Source organism: Mus pahari, chromosome 8 (assembly GCF_900095145.1).
Source record: "Mus pahari chromosome 8, PAHARI_EIJ_v1.1, whole genome shotgun sequence".
Taxonomy (NCBI): domain Eukaryota; kingdom Metazoa; phylum Chordata; class Mammalia; order Rodentia; family Muridae; genus Mus; species Mus pahari.
Window position 1 is genome coordinate 24,108,026 of NC_034597.1, and position 23,074 is coordinate 24,131,099.

General features: G+C 46.7%; 2 protein-coding genes across 2 annotated transcripts in view; both read left to right on the top strand.

Annotated features, from left to right (window-relative positions):
• Positions 1-1,719: 1,719 nt before the first annotated feature.
• Fam170b (family with sequence similarity 170 member B) lies at positions 1,720-4,000 on the top strand. The gene is made up of 2 exons (XM_021204149.1): positions 1,720-1,831; positions 2,976-4,000. Exons 1-2 carry the CDS (start codon positions 1,720-1,722, stop codon positions 3,998-4,000), a joined length of 1,137 nt encoding a protein of 378 aa, XP_021059808.1.
• A 15,146-nt stretch (positions 4,001-19,146) lies between these two features.
• Vstm4 (V-set and transmembrane domain containing 4) overlaps positions 19,147-23,074 on the top strand; it is an 87,657-nt gene continuing 83,729 nt past the window's right edge. The window contains exon 1 of the mRNA XM_021203560.1: positions 19,147-19,356. Within this exon, the coding sequence (XP_021059219.1) occupies positions 19,302-19,356 (55 nt within the window). The 5' untranslated portion in view covers positions 19,147-19,301. The remainder of the gene's footprint in view (positions 19,357-23,074) is intronic.

Here is a 23,074-nt window from a genome sequence, read left to right on the forward strand (position 1 = left end):
AGAGAGAGAGAGAGAGAGAGCCAGCCGGACCTGTGCCAGGCTGATTGTATAAGTCGAGAAGAAGGTGGTTCTCAAAGTCCTTATGTGAGAGGGTCTAGCAATGTCTGGGAGCTACAGGGCTTTGGGGTATAGAGAGCAGGCAGCCACAGGAGGTAGGTTATGGCCTTGTCAGCCAGATGTAGTCCCTGTTAATTCACTGACTTGGCAAGGACTGCTACAACATGTGTTAACATGTTAGTGCTTAAGTATGAGCCATGTAACGAGAAAGACGAAGGACATCTCTATTGTTTAGGAGATTGCATTTGAAGAGAGACTGGATCTGTCTGGTGTGGTATCCATCCCACCACTCAGGACACAAAGTTGGGATGATGGGTACTTTGAGACCAGCGTGGGCTGGTGCAAGGTTGACCTCAGCTACACGAGGAGTTACTGCCTCCAAAAACAAACAGGGAAGATAATTGTGTGTGAATATGTATGGCTGATGCCATTAAGGAGAAACAAAGAAATTGGGACCCAGAACAAACAGGAAAAACAAGGTCAAGACCCCTGAGCCTGGGACAGCCAAGAGGAGGTGATACGACTGAATCTGGGCAAAGCATGCTGAAATGGACAACGTTCCTTTCTGTGGGAGTGGCACAGAGTTCTGGGGAGCCTAAGCAGGCCGGGGGGCACCTCAGAGATGAACTCTTTCCACGGTGTGAAGTTAGGCCGTGCCGATGGTCAGTGCTGGTTGTTCATATGTAAGCCTATCCATGGTTCAGTTCATAGGATATGAGATCGTGTGTGTGTGTGTGTGTGTGTGTGTGTGTGTGTGTGTGTGTGGTGTGTGTATGGCTGAGTGTTATATACTGCATATGCTTGTGTGTCAGCCACTGTGAATGCTGTGAACATATACTAATGTACTATGTCTATGTGTTCATGTATGTTTTAACATGTGTATCTAAGTGATGGTGTACGTGAACATTCACACTTGTGTAAGTGCCTATGTGTTTGTCTGAAAATTTTTCATGTTATATTTATAGCTGTTTTGTCTGCATTTATCTATGCTCTTTTTTTAAAAATTTTTTTTCTGTTTTTTTTTTTTTTTTTTATTTTTTTTTTTTTTTTTTTTTTTTTTTTTTTTTCGTGACAGGGTTTCTCTGTATAGCCATTTGTCCAGGAACTCACTTTGTGGACCAGGCTGGCCTCGAACCCGCCTACCTCTGCCTCCTGAATGCTGAGATTAAAGGCGTGCGCCACCACACCCGGCTATCTCTGCTCTTTATGAGGGCAGTACTTGCAGAGGCCAGAAGAAGTCATCGGATTCCCTGAAACTGGAATTTCAGGTGGTGCCATATGGGTGTTGGGAATGGAATCTGTGAACTCTGTGAGACGAGTCAGGGCTATTAACCTCTGCGCCATCTCTCCAATCCCTGCATTTAAGTCTTTATGTCTGCACACATGCTTGAGAGCCTGTGTGTGGGGTTCGTGTTCCTGAGAAGAAACTGGGGAGAAAAGGTCACAGAGGGAAATAACCTCACACTTGGACCCTTTCCTGATAACCTGGCAGGGACTTTTAGCCTTGCCAAGGGTCACAGAACAGACCCGTGTCACTGATGACATCACAGAATAAAGCCAGGCTCCTAGAGACCATGTGGCCACTCAGGCTGGGGCTGGCTGGAGGGCTTCAGCACAGCCCACCCCAGCTCTCAACGAGATTCTGGGTGCCGGTTTGAAGTCATGAAACACCATCTCATGGAGCATAGGGAAGAACAGACACCCATCAATGGGACCGCTGTGGGCGTGGCCAGCCCAGACACCGCGGAGGAGAGCACAGGAGTGTGCTGGCCAGGTGCTCAGTAGATGGGGAAGGGGATGTTGTTATCCAAGGGGTATGTTGATCACACGAAGCAGATAAGAAAAGTGGTCTTTAGGGAAAGCAGGTGCTTCTTATGCTGTTGTGCATCTATGGGGCTATTTCAGGGGATATGTAGACAAGAATCAAACCTTTATGCATTGATTTTGATGTGTGTGTGAAGAAAAAAAATAATGTTAATCGTGTAAGACCTGTAGGAACAGAAACATTCCTTTATAGTACATGGATACATGCTAAGCTAGAATGCCAACTAATTGAATTCCCAAGGCGTATCTACAGACTGCACTTTAGGAGGAGACCTGCCTCTGGAGCCAAGTGGCTCCGTCTGGTGTGCAGATCCGTCTCAGTCGCCTCAGTCGCCTCAGTCTCCGGGGTGGGATGAAAATCAGGAGAGTGAAATCTCTTAGGCTTGTTGTGAATCTTATAGGAATGACAGCATAGTACACTCTTACATGGTGACAGGGACACAATGTTTCCAAGGAGTGGGTGAGAGGCCACCCGAGACAGAGATAAGTCACAAACAGAGGCAACGAACCTGGGGCTTCACCACTCCACATCCCAGTCCCATTCTTGGTTTTCACGTGGGTTTTATTGAACTGATGTCTGCACAGTACATGATGTGTATAGTGGAACTGTGAGACTGTTCGTGTGACAGCCACAGCCAAAGCAGACGATTATCACGACCCCCAAGAGTTCCTTCCCTAAGGCTCCTTTATGTCCTGCTCACCCCTACAGCTCTTGGTGACTGTTCTGTCCCTACTGACTTGCTTTTCCTAGAATGTCTTCTAAGTGAGATCACGGGATGGCTTCTTTCAGTTTAGCAGGTGCATTACTTATGTCTGTACTGCACACGTTCCTGGTTCATTTATTTTAATCCAAGAATACAATTACATTCTGTGGCTGTACCACAATTTACTTTTCAGTTTACCAGGGGCTGGCTCATTTGATAACCTTTACATGTTCTTTTATCCTTATCTCCCCATGAGATAGTTTTATGGTCATCACTGATGAGTAACAAGCACCTTCCCAAAGCCTGTGTGATTTTGTTTGTGATTTCTCAGGAAAGTTACGCATGGAGCCTTTCTGAGCACACTGATGAAACTGTCCTTCCACTTCTCAGGGACCATGAGGAGGAATGAGTCATCTCCGCGGCCAGGGCCTGCCTTCCTCCCTGAGGATGACATCTACTTGGCAGCCCGGGCACAGGGGGTGCTGGGTTGGAGCAGCTCTCCGTCATCCCAGTCGTCCTCCGAGTATCAGTCCTATTCTCATTACCAGTCCTGGGACTCCAGCAAGTCCGAGGAGCAGCAGGAGACTCCACCTGAGAGCGTGTGCGCCCTGTATACCCACGTGCAGACCGTGCACGGAGTGGCAGTGGCTTGGGAGACTGATGATGGCTTTGAGCCAGTCACCAGAAAGCCCCTTATCCGGGAGGCTGAGTTCATCAAGCGTCAGCGGCGGAAAGGCTCCTCCTTCGAGATGGCCTCCAACACAGACCTGCGCTGGGAGCTGGAAGCCTGCAAGCACTACTGCCCACAGACTGAGGACCCTGTGGACTGCTGCATGCAGGAACTACGAGCACCACCAGACTGGCTGGTCACCACCAACCATGGCTTGCGCTGTGTGGCCTGCTGCAGAGTCTTCCCTACGCTGGAGGCGCTGCTGGACCACGCCCAGCATGGCATCAAAGATGGCTTCAGCTGCCAAATATTCTTCGAGGAGATGCTGGAAAGGAAGCGGACCCGGGATCAAAGGCAAGACCAGCAGCCTGTAGAGGAGGAGCAGAGCCCTTCGGACAGTAGTGAATGTACCAGGCTCTTAACCAAGGTGCTTCCCCGGCAGCAGCAGCAGCAGCCACCGCAGCCACCACAGCCGCCGCAGCCGCCGCAGCCGCCGCAGCCACCGCAGCCACCGCAGCCGCCACAGCCGCCGCAGCAGGATCAGCAACAGCAGCAGCAGCAACAGCAGCAGCAGCAGCAGCAGCAGCAGCAGCAGCAGAAACACCAGCAGCAGCAGCAGCAGCAGCAGCAGCCGTCGCAGCCACAGCCGAAGCCACAGAAGCAGCAGCAAAGGCAGCAGCAGAGGCAGCAGCAGCCACTGAGACAGCTGCAGAAACAACAGCCACTGCAGCAACAGGGAAAGTAGAGATTGGAGGTGAGCTGCCCACCCTCCCTCCAGCATTTTTGGGTTGCTGCTCCTTTTCCAGCCAGTCGGACAGAGCCACCAGAGCAGGGGGAGAGGCCCAGGGTGATGGGGAGAAGAGCCATTCATGTGGCTGTGGAGCAGCAAAGGTGGGAGGAATGGGAACCTTTCCCCAAGGCGGAGTCCATTTCAAAACCCGAATCCAAAGAAGAGGGCTTCAAGAGTTCCTGATGGTGGATGCAAGATGGGAAACAGGCAAGAGCGTGGCCACAGGGATTTCTATTTTTGCAGAAGGATCAGCAGCAGTCCACACTTGCTGTCCAAGTTCAAGTGACTCACAGGCGAGCCAACTGCAAATAAAGCTTCGGCCCTATTTTTTTCATTGTTAGGAATCTGTCATATGCCCTAATTCTATGTCTTATGTTGTTGGGATTAAACTTGAATAAGACAAAGTGGTACCCAGTGTCTTGGGTGAACCATGCTACCAGGTTGGGTATGTAAGTGGGTGGCTGTAGGTGACTAACGGACAGGTGTGGAGAGCCGTGCGGTTTGACAGAAGACGGTGCTTGGAAAGTCCTTCTTACCTGTCAGTTCAAACACATTTAAAATGTTATCATCAATCCGGTCTACACCTCCTTTCTAACCAGTACAGGGGCCAAGGGGAGCAAACAAAGACAACAGCCAGGGCCACTGGCTTAGGGATGTGGCCGATGGAGCCCATGTAAGCTGAGTAGCTCTGGGTTCCAGTCACTTCACACTCTTCCAGAAGCTGGACTGCTTGCCTATACACAATGAGACACCTTGGGAATGGGATCTAAGTGTCAACAAAATCCGTTGGTCTCACACACACCCTATATCAGAAGGGATCCTGCTTAGCATCTGGGATCCTACTTAGCATCTGCACCTGTTTTTTCACTCTGTGCAATCATGTGGTGTCACGTATGAAATCTCCCACTTGTGACATCATGTCGGTGCTCAAATAGCTTCAGACTGGGGAGCTGGTCACAGCTTGCATTTGCCTTCCTGGGATTGGGGACACTCAGTCTGTATACAAGCTCCATGATGCACATGACAAAGCCAGTTATAAAGCAAGTGTTCCTTTCATTCAGAAGGTTCAAGGAGCCAAGAAGAGGGGCCCTAAGATAAGCCATTTGATCAGAAGGTGATTATACACCAAACACGCCAGACAGAATACTATGAGGGTTATGCAAAGACAGCATTGCTGACACTGAGCTAAATGGTTCTTTGTAGAGGCTGAGGGTATTCCTTGCTGTGATAATCAAAAATACACCCAGGTAGTAACTGCCGTAGTGGTAAGTTTGCTCCTGGTTAACAATGCATGAGCTAGGCAAAACGAGGGCCTTGGGAGATAGAATCTCAGTGCATTCAGAGAACTGCAAGCCACTTGAGTCTGCAGCAGAGCTGGAGGCAACGCTCTCCATACTTTCAGTGAAGACGTCGCACCTACTATGTGGCAGACACCAACTATGCACCGGAGCAAGAAGAGGAGAAAAGAAATGAAAACAGATGTGGGCATTGTTTGGGAGACCACAGGGCCAGTGGGTGAACTGATTAACATAATTGCAAAGTTTTTCCCTGACCTGCAGGGCCCTGCCTCAGCACTATCCGCTTCTCTTGCTGTGCTCTGGCTACACTGGCCTTTTCTTAAAGTGTTTAAGATTCGAAACCTTAGAGCTTTGGCACACATACTCAAGTGGGATGTAGTCCTTCCCTGTCTTCTGGCCAACATGTTGCTCTTCTCTGGAGTTTTCTCCACCATGCAATCTTAGCTTATACCTCATTCTATGCGCTGGTTTAAAGTGACAGGGTCAGTCATGCCTTTAAAAGCACACTGTAGAGTGTAAGAATTGGGATCATAGCAAATGGAGAAAAAGAGGTGGAGAGAGTTGTAAGCTAGGCAGGAGTCTAGGCCAAGGATGGAGAAATCCAGATGGGAGGAGGGGAGTGATTTCATTCAAGATGTATTCAAGGAATCAAGTATGAAGGCCTTGGGGACAAAGGAAAGTGTGTGCCAAGATGGAGCCTTCAGTTGATAGAAATAGTATTCGCTGTCTGGTACGGGAGACTTTTTTGGAAGATTGGAGTGTGTTTAATGTGGGTGTACGTGTATGCATGGGTGTGTGTGAGCTTGTTGGTGAGCATCCACATGTGTGCCTTACATGATCATGTCTCTGTGTGAGCACGGTCTGCATGTGGACATAGCTTTGGAATAGTGGTCAGCTGGGAGTTGAGAATTTTAAATGCTAAAGGTAAGATCAAGAAGCGATGGTAACTGTGAAGTGGTTTCTGAGTTAGACCAGGAGACAAGTCTGACTCAGAACCATAAATGAAGATGCTAACAGAATTCCGACAGTGGTGAATGAGACTCTAGGGAACTGGAGCAGAGTTAGGATGGACTGGGAAGATGGCTCAGCTTACAATCAAAGGACCAAAAATGGGGAGGGGATACTTCATAGGGTTTTTCTTCTGAGCCAACTGATATAAGGAATTGTGGTTTTCAGAAAAGGGGAGCAGTGCCAACTGCCTGGGGAGCTGAGTGAGCTGAGCACCATGCATACATTTCCTTTTATGAAGCAGGCCCAGTGACTGAGAAGAGCAGAGGTTGAATGGGCACTAGTCAGGTTTAGCCAAGAGACAAATCTCTAGGGGCAAGTTTGAAATCAACTTGGTGGCAAATCAATGCTGGATCAGGAGGAAACAGAACAAAAGCAAGTGTGCACTCCAGTGAAAGTGATCCAGTGTGAGAACAAAAGCAAGTGTGTACTCCAGTGAAAGTGATCCAGTGTGAGAACAAAAGCAAGTGTGTACTCCAGTGAAAGTGACCCAGTGTGAGAACAAAAGCAAGTGTGTACTCCAATGAAAGTGATCCAGTGGAGGGGGAGAGGGAGAAATGAAAGACGAAGCCAGGGAAATTGAGGACCGAGGCAGGGAGAGATGAAAAGAAAGAAAAAAAAACTGACCTGGAATTGATCAGCTTCTGTCCTGTTGCATGCGGATGGTAGTCAACCTGAGTTCCCACCCCTTGGAATTATCCAGGGGCCCTTGAATGTTCAGCAAGTCAGACTGCGTTTGTGAAAGACAGCAGTGAGCATGGTGAAGGAGAGAGATGAGAAGCAAGACTGGGGACACGGGGGTCCATGGAGTCTGGCAGCTGGAAATTCAGAAGACTGTGACTATGGTGTCTGGCTAGTATCCACTGGGGGAGGTGACCTGGCATCTTCTCTGGGTGTGTGGTGATGAATGTTAAAGCTAAAAGAATGGACTTGGGGGTGAGGAAAGAGGAGGTGATTCACTGGGATGCTGAATGATAAGTTTGAGAAGTATCTAGAAGGGGGCTCATTTGCAAGGTGTGGGATGCCAAAGGGTGCTCCTCAAGAATGGAGATGAGTTGTTATTGCCTACACTGGTATGGCTACCTGAGACCACGGTGTGCTCTAGGACATGCACTTCTCTGCTCTTACATGTCTCTTCATTTCTTATAATGCTTGTGCTTAAATCTCTATTAAAACCATTTCCTACTAGACTCCAGTCTTGCTGCAAAAATATAAAGACATGATAAGCAATAACTAGTGGTTAGCCTTGTATTTCAGATCAATTGCTTTTCAGATACAGGTACCAAGCAAGAAAATTCAACGGGGGAAAATCTCTCCAGCAATTGAAGCCAGACAACTGGATATCTGCAGGCAAACAGAATTGAGGAGCTGGAGAGATGGCTTAGCAGTTAAGAGCACTTGCTGTTCATGTAGAGGATCTGGGTTCTCAGAACTCCCATGACAACTTACAACTGCCTATAGCTCCAGGAGACCTGATGCTCCATTCTGGCCTCCATGGGCATCTGAACAAACATAGTGCATATACATACAATCAGGTACACAAACAAGCACATAAAAATAAATCTTTAAAAAACAGAATGGAGTTGGATTCCTATCATGCTATACAAATACATGTGCACAGAGAGAAGAGAAGGAAAAGAGAACGAGAATGGAAAAGACCTTAACATATATGCTAAAATTATAAAACATATATAGTTATAAAATGTAGGTGTAAAATTTGACACTTGAAAACTTCTATATGGAAACATATGAATATTCAGAAGCAACATTATTCAATATCAAAATGTGAAAATAACCATGTCCACCAAATGGTGAACAGATAAAACTCGTAGTATATATATATATTTACACAGTTGGATATGATTCAGCTATAAAATGTGCACTGAGCTACCTTACACATAATTGAAACTTGAAAACCCTATACAATGTAAAAGAAGCCATCCACAAAGGCTACCTAATTTGAAACTCTGTATGTTAAATATCCAAAATATGTGCATTTATAGAGATAATAAGTGTATTAGTAATTACCAAGCATTCAGCCAAGGGGAGGCATGGGAGCAACACTAACTTGTGTGGTGTTTCTTTTTGGAGTGATCGACACATTCCAAAATTAGAAATGGGCGTAAAGCTTTGTAACTGTAACAAGGCATTCAGCTGTACACATAAAAAATTGAATTTGATAGCATATGTATTATATTTTAATAAAATGAAAATAAATGCAAACATCATTGTGGGTCAGCAAGGGCCCTTAATTCAGTGTAAGTGATGCCTTTACCAGAAGAGATGAAGGCATAAACCTGTATGGAGAAAGGCTACATGCATTGGCCAGCTATGCTCCTGCTCTGAAAGGGAAGTATTGTTAGTGTTCTCTTATTATAACAAATAACTGGGGTAATCCACTTTTGAAAACTATCGAGGACCTGCCTCAGCTTGAGAGAGGGTCCCGAGGAGGGATGTTTGGAAGTGGTGGAAGAAATGATTCAGAGTCAATGATGGGGTGTAAGCTTACAGCTCTGTAGTCTGCTTGAGATAGCTCTCTGCTCAAGATAGTTCTCTGCCTGAGATAGTTCTCTCTTGCAGACCAAAGCTGACTCCTTTATTTTTCATAAGGACCTCTGTTAAGATTTGCTTATTAAGTTAATCACTTACCCCAGGTTTCCTTTTGACTATCCCATGAATCATCTGTTTATAACCTTAACCCCTTGACAGGGCCACATGGCCAAAGCTGCCACGTTCTTATGTTTGCTGGGACTGGAACATGTCCCTCTTGTTCTATTACATTATCACCTGCTTTCTGTTTTTCTAGCTCCTTCACTGCCTAAGCTTGGCTGTCCTGAAACTTGCTCTGTAGACAGACCTTGAACTCCGAGATCTGCATTCTTATATTTTGCACAGTTGAAAAATCCTGTAAAGAACAGCTGTTATACTGATTTATGTATTCCTGAACTCACATTTTCAGGGTTCTTTCCCACAGCCTTAATGGCTGTCTTGAATGTCATAGTGTTACCATTTTGCCGAGGAACACCAGAGAACATTCTCGCTTCCTGGAATTGTGCTGTCTCTGATTATCATGGAGTCATTAACCTTGGCCGGGAGAGCATTCTCCAAAGGAAGCACATAAAGTAAAATATGTACAATCAAACCTTACACATACAGCAACCATCACACTTGAGAAGATCCATGCCCTGCTGGCTCTGCTCCAGGGGCAGGAACCATGCTATACCCTCTCTCACAGTTGCAGACATTTCAGCCATTTCAGCCCATTACATTGCTTGGTTCTGTTGCTTTCGGGCCAGTGGGGCATATCACTATGCTGGTGTGGATATGAGGCAAAAGAAACTTGTTTGGTGGGTAGCTGCATAGGAAAGAGAGAAAAGAAGGAGGAAACCAAATCCCATAACTCCATTAAGGATACACCTAGGGATCTAAAACCTCCTAACAACTCTCTCTCTCTCTCTCTCTCTCTCTCTCTCTCTCTCCCTCTCTCTTTCTCTCTCTCCCTCTCCCTCTCTCTCTCTTTCCTTTCTCTCTCCCTCCCTCACACATTATATACATGTGTGTTGTATATAATGTGGGTGGGAGTGCATGTTTGTGTGTATGTACACATGTGAGTGGGTGTGGCTGTGGGGGTCAGAGGTCAACCTTAGCTATCTTTTCTCAGGGCCTCCCCACTTCTTGTGTGTTGCTTTGTTTTCTGAGACAGGGGTTTCTTACTGGGACTTGGGGTTTACAGATTTAGAGCCACGGGGATTCTACTCTTCTAAAGGAAAATATTTAACTGGGCTGGCTTATCATTCAGAGGTGTAGCCCCTTACTGTCATGGCCAAACACATAGTGGCATGCAGACAGACACGGTGCTAGAGAGCTACCTGAGAGTTCTACATCTGGATCTGTAGGAAGCAGGAAGAGAGTGACACACACTAACTAAGCCTGGCTGGAGCTGCTGAGTCCTCAAAGTCTACCCCCAGTGACACTTCTTCCAACACCACACCTATTCCAACATGGCCACACCTCCCAATAGTGCCAGTCTCTATGAGCCTGTCGGGCCATTTCCATTTAAACTACCACAATGGGCATTTATAACCCTGGGGGAAGGAAGGGCTAAGAAGAAACCAACTGAATGAAAAAAAAAAGCAAGAAAGAGAAAAGGAAAGAACATGACTGTTCCCAGGTATAATGGAGGAGAAAGTTCATTGTAGATAAAGGGAGAACATAAAGCATAGACAGGGACATCTGGGATGTCCCAGAGGTCACCAGGCTGAGTGGGGCAATGTGCAGAGAGGAGGAGGGGAAGGGAGGCAGGAGATAGAGAATCAGGTGCAGCAGCCAAGAGGCCAAAGCTACAAAAGGGGGTAGGTAGCCAAAATGTCTGGGTTATATAGGGCAGAGCCTCTGGAGTAAGGGCAGCCTTCCTTGGGCTGCAGAGTTTAGGACAGAGGGCACAGGATGCCAGGCATAGCCTGTACCAGATTGGGACTGAGGGATGTTGGTAGAGCTAGAGGCCACTTTGATATGTTAGATAAACACCTCAAACACATGTCCCAGGCTTGAAACCTAACATCCCAGACTTCTTGTGTATAATGAATGACAGGGGTTGAGGAAATCATCTATGACTACTTCCTGCTGACCCTGGCACATTGTTGTTGGGGGCCCAAAAAGCTGGAATGTTGGCCGAATCTAAGAAGAGCAGGCGGTTTCACTCACTATCCAGGCTCTGCAGGACCATCTGGGGCGAGGGACATGCAGGCAGCAGTTGGGGCAGTTGGTAGTCTTTAATTGATTGGAAATCTGCTGGAATATTATATATATTATATATTGTATATTATATATTATAGATAACATGCATGTATATGTATGTGTATATATGTATACACACACATATAGATAGATAGATAGATAGATAGATAGATAGATAGATAGATAGATAGATAGGTAGGTAGATATGGCAGAAAAGAGTTTAGGGGAAATTTTTTTTATGTACATTTGAAACTTTTAGGCCCATGGTCCCAGTAGTTGGGGTAGGGGAGTCTTAAGACTAGGAAAAGAGGACTAGACCACTCCCTCAGGAACAGGCAGGTGGGGGAACAGGTTGTGTTAATTGGCAGAACTTATCTGGAATTCATTTGACCCATGAGAGGTGGATTCAAGTTGACGGATGCCCTGAAGCTTACAAGATGTTTTTAAGCTTATAAAAAGAGGTAAGTTCTGGATGTTAGCATTACTGCTATTGGTAATGTGTACTGAAATCCACAGCAAAAAAAAAGTCAGTAGATTCATGTATTTGAATCATAGTAAAGGCTTTGGAACCCCCCCAAAGGACTTTGGTTGAAAGCATTAACACTTTTTCTCTATCCAGAAGACTGGGTGTGTGTAAATTAAACAGATGTTCTTAGCACAATGAGAAGCACTTTTCAGAAGACAAGCAGAGGTAAATTAAAATCTGGAGCTTGTGACTATGATAACCGTAGTCAGTGCTTACGAGATCTAGACTAATAGCTCATCAGAACTCCACCGATTAAGAACTTTTGAAGTCTCAGTATAACAATAACAAAGCAAGGGAAAGAAATCTGAAACATTTTTCATTTTTTTATAGACCTTAAATCAGGTTTTAAAATTCAATTATTTATCATGAGACACAGGAGGCTGATTAATGACAGTTATTATAAAGCAAATTCCTTTCAGTAAGTGAATAGTAAAAAGTTACTTTGAAACCTGTCTTGTGAGTTTGTCTTCTTAGAGTCTGGCAGCAAGGTAAACTCTCTTTCTCATCTGGAGGCCTAGGGATGTGAGGTTTGCAGCCTGATTTTTACACAGGAAGAGAACTAGAAGGCTGCCAAAGCCTAGTTTGTGGATGTTAAACTGACACATCTGCCACTAGCCTAGTCATCACCACCATCGTAGGATACATTTCACCTGAGTAAGTAGGAAGTGCAGTCCAAGCAGCTTCTGATTCTATTAAAATTGACAGACTTGCTGGCCAGCTGGGCCGTCACCTTAGGTTCCACCCCGTCACCCTAGGTTCCACTGTGGTCGTTGGGGGGCAGAGGTCTCAGAGCATCAGTCTTTAGCTGCCAGTCCTAGAAGATCTGACAGCTTTTCCTGTAGAGTAGGAACTTGGCGGGAAACAGCCTATCTGTCTAGGAGAAGTGGGACAATCAACTCTCCAGTGTCCCGCTTGTCTGCAGTTTGGTCAGAGTCCAGGCAGCAATCAGGGTAAAGGACAGCTGTTTCACCAGGGACCAGCTTTGCCACATTTAAACAAGCCGCAGGTGGAGCATCTGTGTCTCCCCATCTTCTCTGAAGGAGCTCCCAGGAGACCTGCCAGGACCTGGCACTTCTCTCTATCACCAAAAGCTTTTTTATTAAACATTTCAAATTCATATTCAGAAGATCTCTGAAGAGTTGGAGGACCATCTATCTATTAAGTATTTCTAAACTAGGCAAACTTTGCTTGTTTTTAGGGTCTTGTTTTAAGCTTGCCTTTGAGAACATAAACAGGAAGCATATTCCTATAATTGGTGTTCTGAACACATTAAAGAATTTGATCATTTATAAGGTGACTATTAATTGGCATTTTTTTTTGTTTGTTTTTGGTTTTTCGAGACAGGGTTTCTCTGTGTAGCCCTGGCTGTCCTGGAACTCACATTGTAGACCAGGCTGGCCTCGAACTCAGAAATCCGCCTGCCTCTGCCTCCCGAGTGCTGGGACTAAAGGCGTGCGCCACCACCGCCCGGCTCTAATTGGCACTTCTTAATTATCCTTAATAGTTTATAATAACTTAGTAGCTTTTGTAAAACTAGGACTTTTATCCCATTCCTGCTTGTTTTAGCCTTAAAAATGACAATTTTTGAATAGAAGTCTTTCTAGTATCAAAATAAAAATTTTAATCATAGAGAACAGTACATAGAGAGACTGGCAACTTTACTGAACCTTTTATAGTGCACCATTATAAAATGTTTTAAGTATTTTGTATGGCTTAGTTTATCCAAACAGCTAAAGCTTATCAAAATGAGCAAAGGAAAAGGAGCTAGGCAAATATTGCTGTGAATGTGGGTAGACCTTAGGAATGTATAAACCTTGATTATCAAATATACTGTACTTATTGAACACGTGTTGTTACTTATCTGATTTTTTAGAAGCTTGATGTTAAACAGTTAGCAAAGATATGAGTAGTTGTACCTACATCTTAAATCAGCTTTTGTTAACCTGAATAAAGATTTATAATCTTAAAGGTTTATCACCATTTACAGTGTATCTAAACCAGAGTCGTATCACATATATAGCACATTGTAGCAAATATAAATTTCTATCATCTTACAAAAGTCCATACCAATCCGAAATATTGGACACTTCTTGTTGCTTTCTCATTCTAAAAGGAGATTTAATGATAAACAGAAAGCTCATTAGGACTAAGAAGTTTTATGATTATTGCTCTATGCCAAGTGGTCATCTTGAGATGGTGAGGCCACATGGCATATACTCTTTAAACCTTAGTAAAAATGGCAGCCAATCATGTGTCTGCTTACTTCTTGAAAGTCACCAACCAAGATGGAAGAGAGCCACTTGGTTGTTGTTTTTCTAAACAAGAGTTGAATCTAAATTGAAAATGCAGTATATTCTAGATAAGAGTTGAGTCACTTATATAGGATGTTGTAGCAAATTAAAATTCCTAACTATAAACCTTTTGCTATAAATTTACAGCCAAACTTTGTTACATACAGATTTTACAGACTCTTTGACTACACCCAGTGAATTTACAAAGTGATCCTGAGATAGTTTTCACAATAGTCTTAAAGGATTTCTTGAGAGCCGAACACAGACAAATCACAGAGATAAAAGATTTTAGAGTGGGAAGCTGTAAAAACGGAGATGAGGGAGTTTGAGATCCCTTGTTCACACAGTGGCAGAAGTTGTTAGAATTTGGGACACTTTGTAACTCTGAGTATGTTGTCTTTAGCCAGCAAGCTACACTGAGTCTTGCCGGTTTTCAGCAAGACAGTGAGGCTTTAAGAAAAGCTCTGGGTCCAAGAAAGAAATTGAGTCCAGGGAGAAAGGGAAGAAGGGTCACAAAAAGAATTTGGCTATAGGGAGGGTTAGTCAGTTAAAAGAGAACAGTGTAGTCAAAAGGGACAAGAAGGGAAAATCTTCACCCTAGGGAGATGGAACTTTCCACCCTAGGGAGATAACTCTAGGGAGGGTTCCAATATTGCAGAAGCCACAGGGGCATAGAGAAACTGTGGGACTTAGCTGGCAGCTCCTAGGGTCAGGCAAGGAAACTTGCAAAGAATGAACCCAGGAGGGCACAGGAAAGATAAAGCAGGTAGCTTGGAGGGGAAGCAGGCAAGGAGAGGTCACAGATCCAGACCCAGGAGCCTGTAGGCAGCTGCTAGGGGGAGGTGAGGAAGTTCCCAGAAGGAGCTGAGAGGAGTTATGAAGGAGCAGAAGGGTATCAGGAACTCAGTCGCTGAGTTCCTTGGAAGAGAGCTCGTTGGGTTTTGGCAGCAGACGAATGAAAAAAGAAATAAAAAGGAAAGGACAGGACAGGAAAGGACATGCTTCTGGTTATTGTCAGTCCCATGAGAAGAGCATGAGTTATCTATAGCATCCCCAGAGCAGTGCTGAGTGTCTTCGAGTTCTGTCCTTTCTTGGGGTCAAGAACACACTTCCTAAAACTGCGCTGATTCAAGTTACTGCTGCTGAAGTGGTTTAAGCAACACTAACATCGACATCCAACTTTATAACTACAACTGCAAACCAACAGATTCACACCTTAAACACACACAATTATAACAGCAAGACACCCAGACTAACAACATTAATTTTATATGATGGCGTGTGGAATCGGCTTGCCCCTTAGGTGAGTTTAGGGTTGAATGCAGCCGAGGGTGATTCATGGTTTGTTGTGGATAGTGAAACTGTCACTCCCAGCAGAGAGCTGATGGCTTCCATGTCCACAACTCCACTGGCCATCCTGCCTTCCTTCTTTGACCTCTGTTGCTTCCATAAGGCTTTTTGGTCTGGAGCTGCTCCAAGCTGGTAGGTAGTCTTTCCTTCTGCATATGAACACTCAGAACTCCGTCTCAGCAAGCATGCACCACTGTGTCAGATGTGGTAAGAGGTCTCAGCTTTCTGTTTCCTAATTACTAGGAGGCTAACATGGGAACTTTCTGATAGCCAAGTGCTCATTTTAGATGTATAAAACCTAGGTGATCTGTTGTGTGAAAACATCTCTGAAACTGGAGGGAGGATTATGCACTCAATGGCAACTTGTAGTAACTGACCTATGGAAATTGGCATGGTATCTTAGAAAATTATAGGATGCTTGTAACCAGCTATTAGTCAAATAAAGGTGAGAATATCTTAGTCGCTTGTCTTAGTCAGGGTTTCTATTCCTGGACAAAACATCATGACCAAGAAGCAAGTTGGAGAGGAAAGGGTTTATTCCGTTTACACTTTTCACATTGCTGTTGATCACCAACGGATGTCAGGACTGGAACTCAAGCAGGTCAGGAAGCAGGAGCTGATGCAGAGGCCATGGAGGGATGTTTCTTACTAGCTTGCTTGCTTCCCCTGGCTTGCTCAGCCTGCTCTCTTATAGAACCCAAGACTACCAGCCCAGAGATGGTCCTACCCACAAGGGGATCTCCCCCTTTTGATCACTAATTGAGAAAATGCCTTACAGATGGATCTCATGGAGGCATGTCCTCAACTGAAGCTCCTTTCTTTGTGATAACTCCAGCTTGTGTCAAGTTGACACAAAACTAGCCAGTACATCGGTAAACATTTTGTGTGTATGTATGTGTGTGGTGTGTATGTGTGTATTTTGCATTTGGGTGGCACACACACATATATACATTATATATACACATATACACATATATACATATATACACATATACACATATACATATATACACATATACATATATACATAAACACACACATATATGTATGTATACACACACACACACACACACATATGAGTGGAGGCTCAACAGTGACATCACTGTCTTCCTTAATCATTCTCTCCATTGTATATTGAGGCTGGTCTTGTGTTGAACCTGAAATGTTCTCCTCTGCCAGTCTGGCTAGTTAGCTTGTTTCAGCGATTTCCTGTCTCTGCGCACCTTGCAGTAGGATTACAGAGTGCAGGTGGGTTGCCACACCCTGCTGGCCTTTATAGGGTTCTAGACATCAGTATTCCAGCTCTCAGGCTTCCAAGACAGGCCCCATCTCACTAGCCCAGACGGTTTCTTTTTAAAGATGAGATCTGCTATTGTGGAGGCTGACCTTGAACTAATCTACTCAAGCAATCCTCCTGCCTCAGTCTCCCAAGTAGCTGGGACCACGGGCATTGGACATAAACAAATGTTCATTTCTAGGTTTTACTTCGAAGCACAACAAAAGTTGCAATGACAGCACAATAAAGTCTGTGTGCTGTTCACCTTCCTTGTGTTTCATCTCCTCGCTGGGCCCTTCTCTGCATGTGAGTGTCTCTACACACACTTTAGAGTACATGCTATAGATACTTATTTCATTTCAATTACTTGTTTATTTAAGAGTAGGTTGTCATGCCTGTTAACACCAAACCCCAAGTGCCAACATCAACACGCTGTCTTCAGAACCATATCCAGGGACTGCCACTCATGTAGAGCACAATAGCATAACAAATTTTTCAACACTGTCAGTTATATCTTTCTCAGCAATTATTTTAGGATACCCAATACCTGGGTCTTTTTTAACTGCCTATATTTTGTGCATCTCCTATATCTTTTTGCTCAGTGGTTGTTTTATTCATTGAGAGTGCAAGGACTGGCCTGAGGTGTTTCATCTTGTATTTGAAAACCGATGGTCAGAGGCACATTTGCCCCTGGTTAGTTACACAGGTGGCCTGTCACAGGTCTATATGCTTTATTCTAACCCCCTTGCTTGAGATCCTTTTGATCTAGGGTTCTCTTTTTTCTGCCTCCTAGGAACTGGACCAGATTGTTGTACCCAGTTAGCCTGCAGAGTCCTAGCACCAAAGTAACACTTATCATTATAGTTTGACTATAAAGTGTCCCCCACAGGGAAGTGTTGAAACTTGGGTCCCAGCTGGTGGCTCTATTTTGACAGGTGATGGTAATGTTCTGGTCTGTGCATATGAATGCATGGGTGCTCGAACACGTGCACACACACACATGCACACACACATATGCATACAAAGAAAAGAAATCACGTGCCCATAGAACCCCGGACATGTTTTGGGTCCATTTGATCCTCAGTTTATTCAACCTGGGGCCTTACAGAAGAGATCAAATACGGCACTGGCTTATACATGTATGCAGAGTAGTTTCTGTGCTGTTTTATGGGCATCTTGGAAGGATGTTTGCATTCTTGGACTGTAGGACTCAGTTTGACCCTAAACGCTGTCCCCTTGCTGTGTGTATGTGTGTGTGTGTGTGTGTGTGTGCTTGTGTATGTGTCTGTTGCTGAAGATCAAACTCGAGACCCTTCATGTGCTCGCAAGCACTACACCATCACCACCCTTTGACAAGGAGGGACAAGTAGAAAAGGTCTTGTTAAGTTGCCTACACTGACAAACCTCTGCCTCCCTTGTAGTTAGGATGACACTCATGTGTCACTAGACCTGGTTGCCTTACTTCTTGCCCTGGTTCCTGCCCTAGCAGCTCAGCTTCCACAGGCCTGGCTCACTGGGGAAGCTGCTGTTTCCAACCTGGCTTTCCTGATGCTAAGTCCAGTCCCCAAGAAGCTGTACTGCATGGAAGGCTCTCCCTGGGAGCAGGTCCCAGAGGGCAAAGCCCACTGGCATGACCAGAAAGAGTGGATAGTCCACCCTGAGGCTGCCCCGGAGGCAGCCATTGGCTGGGTCAGAACTCACCAGCAGGACCCCTCTTGCTTTACTCCATCCCTCCCCGGCTTCCTCGGCCCTTGAAGTGGAAGGATGTGGGACTTCTGCTTCTCCTCTTCTGCCTCCTCTCCCTCCTCCTCTTCCCCTTGCTCCTCTTCCCACTCCTTCTCTTCCTCCTCCCACTTCCAAGGACCACTTTTAAAAAAATTGGATATTTTATTTATTTACATTTCAAATGTTATCCCCTTTCCCAGTTTCCCCTCCCGGAACCCCCCCATCCCATCCTCACTCCCCCCTGCTCATCCACCCGCCCACCCCCAAGGACCACTTTTAGCAAAGGTCTGCTTGACTGCTGGTGTTTTCTGAACCCCAACCCCCATCCTGGCCACACACAAAGGAACCCCAAATAAAGCACAAAATGACTGCTGATGTCCACCATCAGGCATTGGGTGTCAAACTTCAGCCTGATTTGGTAAACAACCCAGCAAGGGTGGGACCATTGCTTTGTAACCGAACAACAGATGGGAGATTCAGAGGCACGTGAAGATGAGGGACCTTCTAGGCTCTCACCTGGAAAGTTGAACTCTTCTGTGGGAACCCCTTAACTTTCCAGGGATCCTCACTCAGCCCCCACCTCCTTCTCCAAGTTCAAGGCAGCAGTGGAAAGTTGTTTCTCTCTCAGCTGCTGTGAGCCTTCTCAGAGGGAATGCCTGGGAAGTGTGTGTGTGTTGTCCAGGCTCAGGGTTTGTAGATGAACCCAGTCCCTAAGTTTCTGGATCCCTCTTAGGAATACTTGGGTTTGGAACAAGGAGAGCTAAAGGCCTCAGGGAAGATTACAATGTCCTCCTGGACGCCTTAGCTCTGTACAATGTGAATCTCCAGGGTCACCTCAGTTTTCTCATCTGAGACGTGGGCGTGGTGAAAGGGGACACCATGGGCTGGCCCAGTCAGTGGATGGAGAAGCCGCTCCTCCAGCTCGGCATAGACCCAGGGACCCAGCAGCGCTGGCCCGAATTGTGGCTGGAGGCCGAGGGGCGGGCCGAGCCGGAGGGCGGCGGCGCTCTCCTGGGTCACAGCGCCGGGCTGAGGCGGCGGGAAGATGCGGCTGCGGCTCCTAGCGCTGGCGGCGGCCGTGCTGCTGGGTCCGGCCCCGGGTAAGCGCGGCGCGGCGGGCGGCTGCGCGGGAGGCCGGGGCTCGAGCGGGAGGGGAGGCCAGGGTTACATGGGGTCCTGGAGACGCATTCTTACCCCGCGATCCTGGCGGCGCAACGGCGGCGCCTATTCAGGTCTCCTTGATTCCCTAGTCCTGCCGGTGTCCCGCGATGGGGACCCGCTCTCGGGACAGCTCCTGGTCCCTTCTGAGACGCAGGCCGCAGAGCTCAGGGCGAAGCCAGCCTGACCAGAGCCCCAAGTGTGGCAGTTTCTTTCGGTCTTCCGTGGTAGTCGAGACCCGCAGCTGCTGCCAGCACTAACTTCCTTTTAACTATCTTTGGAGACTCTCTGAAATGAGGTCAGGAGCGACCGGATCTTCCCAGCCCTCTGGGCACTGAGGACTTACTAGTGAGTCTTTAGAGATGGTCAAATCTGGCTAGACAGGGTGTCACTCACCAAGATTCTTTTCTTACAAACACACTTCTTTGGGGGCCACCTCTGTTGGCTTGCATGGTGTTTTTATGGCTCCCACTTACAGCAGTTGAAGAACCTTTTCCTCTCGGTCCCCAGCAATAGGTATATTAGGAACTCTCCCTTCCCAGGTGACTACCAGCAACAGGTGTAGACTATCTCATTTAATCACAGTGGTGGTTCAAAGTAAGAACATCAAGGTTTTATCAATCCAGATACTGCTTAAAACATTTACTCAGTTTATCAGTCCACCAACCACTAAGGGCAGTGCAGTTTTAGCCCCATTTTAAAAACAAAGAAAGAGAGGGACAGGTGTGAAAAGCAGAACCCTTTAGATTCCAACCTGGATGTACCCAGGGTCACCCTGTAACTCCTGCTTATCACCCTTCACCTGAGGCTGTCATTCACTCCTGGAGACACCCCCCCCTTATGACTCTTGACCTCCATCTGCAAGGGAAAGCCCAACATAATAACGTATAAACCTACATTCAGGGCCTGCACAGTCTTCTGCCTTCATTTAGGAGTAGAATGCGAGCGTATTAGTCACCCAGTCCCGCCATTCATCTCGCAGAAAAAAGTAAACTATCAGTTCAAATACTTAGTAAAAGCCAAGCTGTGGTTCAGAGTGGCGGCCACCAGCTGTCTTTGAAGTCAGATCTCCTAGGTTTGGATTTCATCTCTGCTATGCGCTGTGTGAGCTTGAGCAAGTTGTTCAGCTTCTCTGGGCCTCCGTCTCGGCTGTAAAATGAGAATTAGCAGCTAATGAGGATACATTGGGGAAATACATCTAATTGCCTCAGAACTGCACTTGGCCTGAAGTTCCCTTGAGCGTGTGTCTACCTCTGTCACTAGACAAGGCAGTGTTTTCCCTTGGACTGGAGGTAGTTTTAGGTGATGGCTCACAGTGGATAACTAACTGGTGGGCTAGGTTTGGAGGCCTCCCTGCTTATTGCCCCCTCCACAGCAGCCCCTGGTGCTACAAAGCAGTGTGCTTCGGAGGTTTGCTGTCACTTAGAAGTCCCTGGATCCTGGAGACGAGTGGAGGATGTCTTTAGGCAGTGGGGATGGCAAGCCACAGTGCCAAGCGCACCTTCATGGCCTGCTCAGAGCTGGAGCCGCGCCGGCCATTTCTGCATCCTGGGAGAAGGAAGCCTTTGCTCCCTGCAGCCGAGGTTGCTGCTGCTTCATGAGAAGACCGTGCACTCCGGGCCTCCATGGGTGTCCTCTCAGAGAGCTGTCTGTGTTCGTCCTTTTCACGGCGTTACCAAATCGCAACGCAGGGGCTAGACTGTGAATCTCATCCCCAGGGACCTGAGGCTCATGCAGAAGCTCAAACAGCAGTGTGACTTGTGGGTCCCGTGCGAGACAGAAATTTAGGGGATCTCCTTCAACATATATTAAACTCTGATGAAATGATCAGTAAAGGCTAACGCCAGGGGCATCGCAGGGGGCATCTGTGTACCTGCAGCTCTTGCACGCATGGAGCCCACCTTGACCCAGAACAGTGTAGGCTCTCTTCCTGCTGCTCTTTCCCACAGTTCACACATACAGTCCTACGCTTGTCCTAGCCATGAACCACATCGCTTTCCATTCGCCATTCAGGTGAGGAAGCTCAGGCTCTGAGCACCCCATTCTGAACAGAAGCAGATTTCCAGCCAGGCCATCCCAGGACACCCACCCAGGCTCTCTACCCAGCCCCTTGACCCTTCCTTTCTGTGTTCTTCTTCCTCTTCTCTGGCCACTCGACACTCCTGGGACCCTGTGACTCCCAGTAATCAGCCCTCAAGGGATGCCTGGGGCTTTCAAGCATCAGAGCACATGCTTGTAGAAGGAATGGGACCACGGCTGCCGGAAGCTTGGCCTTCTGTTTGGATCGGTGTCACCCATTTCAGCATTGCCACCTTTCTTGTTTAATACTGGCCTTTGACCGGGGAGAGGGGTTGGTCCTCTCCAGAGGACTATATACAGGAAGGGGTTTCAGTCTGGGCCACAGTGGGATGTAGTTCACAAAGAGATACTCATCCTTTCAATTCTAGCCTGCACCTGGTTCTTCCTGCCGCAGGTCTCTGGATAGTGAGACCCTCTCTCTTGGAGGTCATTCTTGGCTGCTGAAGTTTGGCTTTCCTAATTCCAAGAGAGCCTGCAGCTCATGACCATATTCTTAGGTCTCTGTAACCCCAAGACTAGGGTCAAGGTCCTTTCAGGGCCTTCTTGCTTGATTGCTTTTTATTTGTTCGTTTTTGTTCCAGGGTTTTTTAAACCCTGCAAGTTTCCTCCATAGCTGGAGACTTTGCGGTTGTATTCTCCCTCCTTGTCCTAATCAGAAGCTGCCTCACCCACTGGCCTCTTAGCTCCGGAAGGGGAAGGTCAATGGAGGCAGAAGACACAAAAGGGAAGCAGAAACCCTGAGTGCAGGGGTTTGGTGGAGCCCATCCCTCACCTTAGCTCTCTGCAGTCTATGCTCAGGAAACAGATGCTTGTCTTCTGCCTCAGGCTAATGTGACAGTTTCTTAGGTCAGAGAGTGAGGGTCAGCCCTGCCTAGCTGCTACATTGTGTCAGCTGGAGGGGGAGGGATGAGTGACATCTGCCGGGGCGGAACCTCATGCTGAGTTAGCATGCACGCAGTGTGCTTTTTCTGCCCACAGCTCGTGCATGCTTTGTACGTCAGTCTGTCTGGCCTGTGTACCCACTTACCATTGTCCTGCCTCCTATTGCTTATCCTGGCCTCTTTCTGCTGAGCCACAGGGGACACAGTGATACACTGGGAAAGAACTGTTCAGCTTCTCTCCACAAGGATTGAAATAAGTACCTTAAACTTGGGTTTATACTTACCAGGCCCCCTACCTGCACTTCCTCCCTTCCTGGCTGGGTCTGAGCTGCAGCTGTCTGCACATAAACCAAGCTTCCATACCTATACACTTGGCATACAGAGCCTCCCGCACCAGGGCTTCATGGTGCTGCCCATGGGCCCTGACTTGGACAGGGGATCCTACTTCCCAGAACCTGTGACTTTCAGCAAAGCTTTGCTGACAGAGTCTAAGGTGCTTAGCCATGTCAGGCTCAGTGTCTCCACTTGTGAGTGTGTGTATGCTTGTTTGTGTGTGTGTGTGTGTGTGTGTGTGTGTGTGTGTGTGTGAGGATGGGTTGCCGGTGAAAGATTGGAGTGCATGTTCATCAAGAGGGCTATATGCATTTTTCCTGCTGTCATACAAAATGGCTTTGATAACAAACTGGTATTGATTAACAAG